Genomic DNA, 10,963 nt, shown 5'->3' with positions numbered 1-10,963 from the left:
AGGACCTTTGCGTGTTATTTAAAACTATTAAAAACTATGGAGGATACCAGGCTGGGTGCCGTGGCTCACACCTGTAATCCCACCACTTTGGGAGGCCGAGGTGGGCGGATCACTTGAGGTGAGGAGTTCAAGACCAGCCTGGCCAACATGGTGAAATTCCATCTCTACTAAGAATACAAAAACTAGCCAGGCCTGGTGGTGGGTGCCTATAGTCCCAGCTACTTGGGAGGCTGAGGCAGGAGAATCACTTGAACCCAGCAGGCAGAGGCTGCAGTGAGCCGAGATTGTGCCACTGCACTCCAGCCTGGGCAACAGAGCCAACACTCCATCTCAAAAAAAAAAAAAAAAAAAAAAAACCCACCAAAAAGCTATAAAGCATTTTTGGTTATGTAGATTGTAGCTAGCAATACTTACCATATTTATAATAAAAACCAAGACTTTTTAAAAAATATCATTTATTCTTTTATAAACAATAGCAATAAATTGATTGTATGTTAACAGCAGAGTGATGACATCATCACATATCACATAGCTTCCGGAAAATTCCACCATACACTTTTGAGAGAATGAGAGTGAAATGGTCAATAACATCTTAGTATTATCATGGAAAAGTTTTGATCTTATAGACCCCTCAACACCCAAAAGGAGTAATTCAATTCTACTCAAGTAAGATTTAAATATATATATATATATATATATATATATTTATTTTTTTTTTTTTTTTTTTTTTTTCTGGTCTGAGATTCTTCTCAACTTTAATCAGAAAACATATACCTGAAGGCGGAGGGGGAGGATGCACGGATGTGTCTGTTTGTATGTGGTTGGTCACAGAACAGACAGAAAATAATTACTTAACCTGAATCTGGACCCTGCTGAAAACTGCCCGTTATTTTTCATAACACTCTCCTGCCCCTTCAGAAATAAAAACTGGCTGATAGTTCCTGAATGAATAATTTTCGTTAATCTTAATCATGTGATGTTGTTGAGCTAGAATGTTGACTCAACTGATTCGTGAGGGGAGATCTGATGTGGAACCAGGACTTCCACGGAAATCTCAGCTCTGGAAGTTGATTTTTTTCGTGGGAGTTGAGAGTGGGTGGGCGTGCAGAGCAACAGCACAATGGTTCTCAAAGTGTGTTCCTTGGAATAGTAGCAGCAGCAACAGCACCTGGGAATTGTTACAAATGCAAAACCTTTGGCTCTATTCCAGACTGATGACTCAGAAACTCTAGAGACGGGCCCAGCGAACTGCTTTAACAAGGCCTCCAGGTGATTCTGATATGCTGAAGATTTTGGTTAATGTTCGAGGACTGCTGGTATGCTCTTCTTTTCTTTTTTTCCTTAAAGACAGGGTCTTGCTCTGTTGCCCAGGCTGGAGGGCAGTGGTGCCATCATGGCTGACTGCAGCCTTGAACTCCTGGGCTCAAGCAATCCTCCTGCCTCAGCCTCCTGAGTGTCTGGGACTACTGGCATATGCCACTACATCCAGCCAATTTTTAATTTTTTGTAGGGATGGGTCTTGCTATGCTGCCCAGGCTGGTCTCAAACTCCTGGCCTCAAGAGATCCTCCCACCTTGGTCTCCTAGGTAGCTGGGGTTACAGCCTGAGCCACCGTGCCCGGCCTGATGTGCTCTTTTCCACGGTTACATTCTACTAGTGTGACCTCCATCCCTTCTCCCTCTTCACTTCCTTCTTTCTTTCCTTCCTTCCATAAACATTGAATGTACGGATCCCTTTTTGGTGTTCTTAGACACTTCTCAGGAAACGTACTCATTGATTTGCACGTTGTGTGTCCACGTGTAAACATCAGATTAGTGCAGGCCAAATTCAGGGTATCATTCATAGCAATCCCAAAGAAACTAACTCTTAAAGAGGCCTATTAGTAATGCACAGGTAAAACCTTGATAAGCATGATTCTCTGCCTGGGACCTCATTCATCCTTCTGTTCCTGACATTGCCTCATGGGTTTGGCTGCCCCGTTTTGAAGTTACCCAAAGATTATTCTGTCATGGCCTCTGTTTTTTAGAAATTCAAGGCTGAAGGCTCAGTAGAAGGGGGTTAGCTTAGAGGATTGAGCCAAGGGTAAAACGATTTCTGGGTAGCAGCCCAGACTTCTTGAAGGATGTTCATTAGGTAACGTGAATGGGAGAATCAGCAGTCAGAAGCGGCTGAGAAAGGAATCACGTGGACAATGTCCAGTTGTATTGGGTAGAGGGTGTATGTGTGTTGTGTATTTACATTAGTGCTGGGGCTTTCCTTGGGATTCCTGAACTGGGAAGTTGGAATGACATGAATGTGAACCTACTTTTCTTTATACTACATATAGCGTGGCAAGAGTTCCATACCATTTATGCTTTAATGAACACACATACATGAAAATAAGATGGAGAGTTCTAGTGGTTTTGCCCTTTCTCTTCAATGACAAAATTGCTATTTAGAAGTGGGTAGCACTCGTTCTCTGATGGGACTGAGTTGGCATAGAGACAAAGTTGCCTCTGCCCCGTGTCCTGTGATGTGACTTCAGAGCTTCCAAAACCCAGGCGAGCACAAGGGATGTCTCCTGGGCGAGCATTTAGCACCTTTGATTTTGCTTGGGCTTCATGACTTCTGTTGTCTGTCCTCAGCTTCTTACCAAGAAGTTCTTGTTCTTTTGGTTTTCTAGATTGTTCTTCTATTCTTCCTCCTGTAGTGGTGTAACAAAGTCATGTTCATATGTGTAATACGGCACCAAAAAAATGTGGTCCCCACTCTAAACTAGTGTGCGCGCCACCATGCCTGGCGAATTTTTGTATTTTTAGTGGAGACGGGGTTTCACTATGTTGGCCAGGCTGGTCTCGAACTCCTGACCTTGTGATCTGCTCGCCTCGGCCTCCCAAAGTGCTGGGATTACAGGCATGAGCTACTGCGCCTGGCCTAAGTTTTTAAAAACTATACGGCAGACAATAGCTATGGAACAAGAATAATAAACAGCAACTAACTGTGCTAAATGATTTGCATGCAGTAAAGCACTTAGTTTCTAGCCAGCACTGTGGTAGAGAACTTTATGAGATGACGGAAATCTTTTGTAGTTGTGCTGTCCAATAACACAGACACCCGTGGCTAGGGAATACTTGAAATGTGGCTAGTGCAACCAAGGAACTGAAGTTTTAATTGTATTTACTTTGAGTTTAAATACCCTTAAGTATCCACAGGTGGCTAGTGGCTACTGTATTGGACAATACGGTCTTAGTCTTTTCCCAGTCCTTATTTGGCTCATGGGAATTTCTGATTACTCCCTACTTCGCACAGAGTTTCCACAGCAAAAGGCTCCAAGCAGAGGTGTGCTGGTGATGTTTAACAAGCAGCTCTCTGATGACGGTTGCCTATCTTCCCTGGTGTAAATCCTCCCTCCACACCCAGCTTCCAGCTGGCAATGTGACATCACTGACCACGTGGTTGGAAAGAGATGCGTAGTAGCCACCGTCAAACGGTATTTCCACCATGCGGGCACAATCGATGTAAACCACCCAGGGAACAAAGATAACAGTAAAATGTAGCAAATAATTAGGAAGTGATTAGTTGTAAGTAATTCTTGCCTTTGTTTTTCATATAGTTTACTGAATTGTAAATTTAAATACTTTATTTTATTTTATTTTTTATTTTTTTGAGACAGCGTCTCCATCTGTCAGCCAAGCTGAAGTGCAGTGGCGTGATCACAGCTCACTGCAACCTTGAACTCCTGGATTCAAGGGATTCTCCCACCTCACCCTTACCAGTAGCTGGGACTACAGGTATGTGCCACCGCGCCCAGCTAATTTTAAAATGTTTTTGTAGAGACAAGGTCTCACTTTGTTGCCCAGGCTGGTCTCAAGCGAGCCTCTCACCTTAGTCTCCCAAAGGGCAGGAATTACAGGCAGGAGCTACTGCTCCCAGCCTAGATACTTTACTTTTACATAATGGATATCCTTAAAAACCAGTTTGCAGAAGTCCTGAAAATTTAACCGCTGCCTCTCACAAGCCACCGTGAGCCTTCTCTAGCACGTCACGGACTCCTGGTCATTGCCCAAAACAAACAAAAAATACTTCCACAAACAAAACTCTCTTTGGCTAGGCTACGGTGATCTTTCGGTAATTCAAATGCAGCTTTTCTGTTGCCACAAGAGGGCACCACGAGTTGAGAGCAGATTCTAGGAAGGATTTTTGGACGAACTGACTAGAGGGGTCATTTCTAGATGTATGTTTGAGTCTCCCCAAAAATTGTGATTCTGGGAGACTTTGTGGGCACTCACATAGGTTCACACGGTTCTTTGTTTCACGACATCAACACTGAACCATTCCTACTTCCAAATAGCTGTGTCCTCTGGGCCGGAAGGCTTTTGGTCTTCAAACTAACAAATGAAAAAAAAATCCTTGCAAGGCGTTAAGGCTTGTCAAGTGTTCAGCCTGAGGAAGGAGAGGATGCAAGTACTGAGTACACCTACAACACGTCAGCCACGTCACATCCTTCCCCTCCTGGAATCCTAAAATGACAGCTTGGGAATCCGCTGACCCCTAAGAGAAACTGGTAGACTGTCCATTATATGGATCATTCCTGCTACAATAACCCTGGGAGGCTTATCATTTGCATTGCAGTAATTTATACTTTTAAATCCCATGAGGAAAATTTGGAGTATGTTATGGGCCTGATGACCCATATAAGAAGGGAAGAGATATTTTATTTTTCTCTGTGGCTGGGCTAAGCGCTTCGGTTTTGGGGGCATGGATCTGTATTTTCTCAGGGTCTTACTGTGGAGTTTGTATTAGGGTTGGCCAGAATGTATGCTGGAAGTGGTCAGGGAGGCCCTGGATAATCAAGAGAGATACAGAGTGAGTTTCTAGAGTTTACTTTTTCTTTATCTTTCTTTTTTTTTTTTTTAAACAGAGTCTTGCTCTGTCACCCAGGGTGGAGTGCGGTGGCACAAACTCGGCTCACTGCAACCTCCGCCTCCCGGGTTCAAGTGATTCTCCTGCCTCAGCCTCCTGAGTAGCTGGAATTATAGGCCCACACCACCACGCCCAGCTAATTTTTGTATTTTTAGTAGAGACAGGGTTTCTCCATGTTGGCCAGGCTGGTCTCGAACTTCTGACCTCAAGTAATCCACCCGCCTCGGCCTCCCAAAGTGCTGGGATTACAAGTGTGAGTCTGGCCAGCTTCCCTGATTCTTAATGCTGTTATCCTAGTGCGGTGATCCTCAGAGTCTGCTCCCTGGAACCGCAGCATCAGTATCACGTGGGAACTGATAGAAATGCAGATTCCCAGACCTAAGCAAGATAAGACGACTGCAACAGAGACTCCACGGGTGAAACCCAGCAATCTGTGCTTTAATGAGCCCTCCAGATGATTCTTTAAACAAACGTTTTTAAGTTGACACACAATAGTTACACATATTTATGGGGTATGTAGGGATGCTTTGATACCTGCAATGTGCAGCGATCAGATCATGGTATTTAGCATATCCATCATCTCAAACATTTATCATTTCTTTATGTTCCTACAGATGATTCTGGTGCAAATTCAAGTTTGAAAACCAATGGCCTAGTGTAGGGTTGTCAAACCTGGATGCATATGTATTAGATACATCCGAGGGGCTTTAAAACGTACAACTATCCCAGACATAAAAGGCCACATGATTCCATTCACACCAACTGTCCAGAATAGGCAAATGCATAGAGACGGAACACAGAGTAGTGGTTTCCCGGGGCTGGGGAGAATGCGGAACTTGGCAGTGTGGGGCTTCTCTTGGGAATGACGGAAGTGTTCTGGAATCAGTGGGGATGGCTGCACAACATTGCAAACATACTAAATACCACTTACTGTGGTTTGAATACATCCTCCAGAGCTCATGTGTTGGAAACTTAATCCCTAATCCAGCAATGCTGACAGGTGAGATCTTGAAGAGGTGATCAGGTCACGAGGGCTCTGCCTCATGAATGGATTAATGTTGTTATTGCAGGAGTGGGTTTGTGATAAAAGCTGAGTTCAGCCTCTCCTGCTCTCTCTCACTCTCTTGCCCTTCTGCCTTCTGCCACAGGATGACATAGCACAAAGGCCCTTGACACATGGGGGCCCCTTGACCTCAGACTTCCCAGCCTCCAGAACGGTAAGAAATAAATCTCTGTTCTTTATAAGTTACCTAGTATCAGGCATTCTGTTACAGTAGCACAAAATGGGCTAAGACACCACTGAACTGTACACTTTATGACAGTTCAGTGATGAATTTTATCTCAATTAAAAATAGGTACTGATGTCTTGGGTCCACCCCCAGAGATTCTGATTCGAGCCCAGTCATTCATATCTTTTACCTTTTTTTTTTTTTTCTTTTGAGACAGAGTTTCACTCTTTTTGCCCAGGCTGGAGTGCAGTGGCACGATCTTGGCTCACTGCAACCTCTGCCTCTTGGGTTCAAGCAATTCTCCCATCTCAGCCTCACAAGTAGCTGGGATTACATGTGCTCAACACCATGCCGGCTAATTTTGTATTTTTTAGTAGAGACAGGGTTTCACCATGTTGTCCAGGCTGGTCCCGAACTCCTGACCTCAGATAGCCACCTGCCTTGGCCTCCCAAAGTGCTGGGATTACAGGCATGAGCCACTGCACCTGGCCTATCTTTTAACTTTTTAAATTAATACGCTGTTTTGGCTGAACAACCTACATAAGCTACAAAAATATTTCTTATTGCAACAAATTTGTTCTTCTATTGTTGTAAATGAAGATTCCCGCCAAATTCAAAGTGGGTCACAATGGTTTTGGTGACATGATTTCCCTCTTGTAAACCTCTCTTAAAAGATGTCACAGCTATGAATCACACTGAGCCACAGGAGACGCACAGCCCTTTGGACCGCCTTCCTTTTCCTGTGGCATTTACTCAGACCTTGCCACTCACTGGTATTTTAGAAGACTCTCTCCTGAATGTTCTAAGAGGCATCCAGGGTTGGAAATCTGAGTTAATGCAAAAAGATCACACATGGGTTACATTCCTGGTCAAGGGGATGCTGGTGTGAGCCTCTGCAGAAGTGAGGGTGGGGAGCACAGGATAGGCAAAGCTCAGCACAGATGCTGCCCTGGGTCCTCTATAGGTAGGGGCTGGGTGGGAAATCCATGGGCTCTAGATTCAAGTTGCAGTGCTGGCCTCTGCCGTGCCATCTTCTTCAAGCTGTTGCATCTCTCTAGGCCACAGCTATTCCAAAGGTTTCTGAGAAGGTAGATTTCAATAATGTTTATAAAACAAGCATCAAGCCTGGTGTATAGTAGGTGCTCAATGAATGTGAGGCTCCTTTGCCTTCCCGTTTCCCTGGTGCTTTAATTTTTGTTTGTTTGTTTGATTGTTTGTTTTTTGAGACAGAGTCTTGCTCTGTCACCCAGGCTGGAGTGCAGTGGTACGATCTCTGTTCACTGCAACCTCCGCCTCCCAGGTTCAAGTGATCTTCCTGCCTCAGCCTCCTGAGTAGATGGGATTATAGATACCTGCCATCGTGCCCAACTAATTTTTTGTATTTTTAGTAGAGACGTTGGCCAGGCTTGTCTCAAACTCCTGACCTCAGGTGATCCACTCAGCCTTGGCCTCCCAAAGTGTTGTGATTACCAGCTTGAACCACCACACCCCGCGGTGCTTTAATTCTTTTTGACTGACTCTTTTGGAGGCATGGATTGGCCTCTCCTTTTGCCAGTCCCTGAACTGCAGGTGATTAGAGAGAGCATGGGGCAGGGTGGGCAGGGCTGGGTGCAGGACTTTGATCTGACCATGTGCTGCCTTGGTGATACCACACTTACTGTCTCCGCTGCCAGGTGAGCCCACTCAGGAGGAGGACGCTGATCAGCAGGAAAACACAGCCGGCCACTGTCAATAGAGAGAGGGAGTTCAGAAAAGGGCCCTGGGCTTGGCATGGGGGCAGCAGGAGCCAGGCCCACAGGGCAGGCTGAGGACATCCCCAAAGAGCAAGGTGGAGGCTGCAGCCTCTCTTCCCTGTTTCAGGATGCAGGTCCCTCCCCGTGGGATTTCCTAGGAGTCCTGAGGAACAGTGCAGGGAGGACAGTGTGAGGGTGGAGGGAGCTTCCCCTCAGCATGCACCCTTCTCTCACACAAGCCCCTCAGAAAGGCTCAGAGGCCAGGCCTCGTTTTAGGACACCGAGAGCGCCTGGTAAAAGAAATGTTAAAATATGAAGATGATGAGAAGCACATTAATGTCTCCTGAAAGGGTTCAGGTTTTCCAGACACTGCTCTGCTGAGGTTCTGGAGGCTGACGTTTATTTACTTTCTAGGCAGATGCAACCTCAGAGTGTGTTTTTCCCTCCTACCAGGAAACGACAGCCATGTTTCTGGAAGCCTGTCCTCTCTGCCTGGCTACATGGCTCCTTCCTCCCACTGTTGACCCCTGACAGAGGCTCAGGGTACAGCCGTTCCAGATCAGCTTGAGAGGAGCTGATGCGACTGACTTGAGATTTCTCTCACAGCATCCTGTAACTGGTTCATGGGATTCTGAGCTGTCAGCATCTGGATTAGCTTTTCACTCACACATTCTGCAGTGTAAGGAAGGGGTCTTTTCAGTCAACCAACCAACCTACAAATCAACTAACCAACTAACCAACCTACCAACCAACTAACCAACCTACCAACCAACTAACCAACCTACTAACCTACCAACCAACTAACCAACCAATCTACCAAGCTACTAACCAACTCACTAACCAATCAACCAACCAGTTAACCAACCAAACTACCAACCAAACTACCAATCTACCACCCTACCAACCAACCTACCAACCAACCAACCTATCAACTTACCAACCAACCTACCAACCAACTAACCCACCAAACTACCAACCAACTAACCAACCAATCTGCCAATCTACCAACCTACCAACCAACCAACCAACTAATCCACCAACATACAAACCAACCTGCCAACCAACCAACCAACTAACCAATTAACTTCCCAACCTACAAACCAACTTGCCAATCAACTAACCAACCTACCTATCAACCTACCAACCAACCAACTAACCTACCAACCAGTCAACCTGTCCATATCTCAGCCTGGTGTACATTTTGTCCACAAAGCCAGTGCCCCACTCACCTGCTACCTGGTACTCTGTTGTAAATATGAACGTTTCCATGGTTGCAGCCACTTCTGTCTGTATTCGAAAATCTGTGAAAAAGAGATAGAGACACTCCTGCTATCGTGACTTTAGGATGGCACAAGGCTAAAGGAAGTCAGGGTGTCTCTGTGGATGAGAAGCTCAGAGGCTGGTAGGAGACACGTGGTGGTGGTGGTGAGGACAGGAGTTCCATCTCTGCCTGGGGACCGTGCTTGGTCCTGGTCCTGGGTGCCCTCTTTCTGACACTTGCTTTGGGGCCTGCAGATCGCTGAGGCCCTTTCCCTGCTGAGAGGGAGAGGAGGCTGCTGTGGGCTTCTCCCCTACACTTCACCTCCGCCCATCTCTCCGAGTCTGACTCCTGGCCACCGCTGCCCTTGTGGACTAGACCTCTGTGGTCCAATGTTTGTCTTCTCCCGCACCTGTTGTTGTGATGAGGCGGGAAGTCTCACTCTCAGCAAGGCCGTCGGGGCTTGCCTGAGGCTCCTCTTCACCTGGGGGAGAGAGTGAGTGATGCTGGTGGAGCTAAAGACAGGAGTCAGGGCCTCACTCCCATCCCGCCTGCCCTGGGCAGCCAGCCCCAGATACGCCTGAGGAGGCATGAATCCTGGGTGGGCACTTCGCCGGGGATGCCACCCCACATGGTTCCACACCAGGGGTCCTGGGAAGCTGTGAAGTGGCCTCAGCAGAACAGACGAGGCTGAATTCTAAATCTGACCCTGGCTGTCCCCAAATCTCTGAGCAATGCTTTCTCCCCAGCCTCCCTACTCAGTCCGGGTTTCCATCTGTGACTTGGAAACAGGTCATAATAATATGAATGTCACTGAACCATTGGATGGAGCAGAGATGCACTAAGGGACAGCTGCTTCTGTGCCAGGTTCTCCAGTCCTCCTGAGGGGTAGCAACCCTGGCTCTGCCCTGCCTCTCACCCTCTTCCAAGGAAGCAGCAGGCATTCCCTGGCTGTCAGGGTGGCCCAGGGAGGTTGCTATGGGAACAAAACAGCCTCCCCAGGGAACCCAAGAGAAGGACATGGAGTATGAGAAGTGCAGTGAGCAAGAAAACCAGGAATACTTGTGGTTGAATGTAAGTCGCTTTTTTTTTTCTTTTCTTTTTTTTTTTTTTTTGAGACGGAGTCTTGCTGTTGCCCCAGGCTGGAGTGGAGTGGTATGATCTCAGCTCACTGCAACCTCCGCCCCCTGGGTTCAAGTGATTCTCCTGCCTCAGCCTCCTGAGTAGCTGGGATTACAGGTGCCCACCACCACACCCAGATAATTTTTATATTTTTAGTAGAGATGGGGTTTCACCATGTTGGCCAGGCTGGTCTCGAACTCCCGACCTAAAATGATCTGCCCGCCTTGGCCTCCCAAAGTGCTAGGATTACAAGCGTGAGCCACTGCGCCCAGCCTGCATGTAAGTCACTTTTGATTGTCTCGATACTAATAAGATTTCAGAAGGAAGATAGCAGGAGACCTTGACATCGGTGGGCTGAGCGTTTGCATGCGTGTGTGTGTGTGCATGTGCACTGAGTAAGTCCCGACACTGCACATTTTGTGTTGATTTATCCAAGCTCCGCTGGGGAATGGCACAAGGGCAAGAAGCATGCTGACTGCCGAGTACTGTTCAAATCATGCATTTACACAATCACCAGTAAGAGGAAAAATGCGTGAGTGGGAAACTGGACTTGCCCTTGGAGCCAGAGGAGGCCTCGGTGGCTTAGAGAAGTAGTGGACTCAGGACCAACTATGAGGTAGCATCTAGGGTGCTTAGGAGACAGCTTTCCTTCTCTTCTGTCTCCAACCTTTCTCCCCACTCAGGGCACAGGGGAACCTTCATTGAAGGAGCCCTTGGAG

General features: G+C 46.8%; 1 protein-coding gene, 1 long non-coding RNA gene and 1 other non-coding gene across 8 annotated transcripts in view; 1 reads left to right on the top strand and 2 right to left on the bottom strand.

Moving 5' to 3' along the window:
- Positions 1–2,112: 2,112 nt before the first annotated feature.
- IL2RA (interleukin 2 receptor subunit alpha) overlaps positions 2,113–10,963 on the bottom strand; it is a 51,044-nt gene continuing 42,193 nt past the window's right edge. For 2 of the 6 annotated variants that reach the window (XM_030941135.1, XM_030941136.1), the window contains exons 5-8: positions 9,535–9,606; positions 9,094–9,165; positions 7,790–7,856; positions 6,535–7,211 (exon numbers count right to left, since the gene is read on the bottom strand). In XM_030941135.1, coding sequence (XP_030796995.1) covers positions 7,064–7,211; positions 7,790–7,856; positions 9,094–9,165; positions 9,535–9,606 — 359 coding nt within the window. In that variant the 3' untranslated portion in view covers positions 6,535–7,063. Of the gene's footprint in view, positions 2,684–4,268; positions 4,423–6,534; positions 7,212–7,789; positions 7,857–9,093; positions 9,166–9,534; positions 9,607–10,963 lie in introns of those variants that run through there. The other 4 variants (XM_030941137.1, XM_010366517.2, XM_010366515.2 and 1 more) reach the window with 4 other exon arrangements.
- Positions 3,568–8,667, top strand: LOC115900427. Its single transcript, XR_004060096.1, has 3 exons — positions 3,568–3,770; positions 6,051–6,119; positions 8,318–8,667. It is a non-coding gene; the product is annotated as an uncharacterized LOC115900427 (long non-coding RNA).
- On the bottom strand, positions 6,804–6,920 carry LOC115900585. The gene has a single exon (XR_004060257.1). It is a non-coding gene; the product is annotated as a small nucleolar RNA SNORA14 (small nucleolar RNA).

Source organism: Rhinopithecus roxellana, chromosome 11 (genome assembly GCF_007565055.1).
Source record: "Rhinopithecus roxellana isolate Shanxi Qingling chromosome 11, ASM756505v1, whole genome shotgun sequence".
In the NCBI taxonomy this organism is placed as follows: Eukaryota; Metazoa; Chordata; class Mammalia; order Primates; family Cercopithecidae; genus Rhinopithecus; species Rhinopithecus roxellana.
This window is presented reverse-complemented; position numbering and strand designations above follow the sequence as displayed.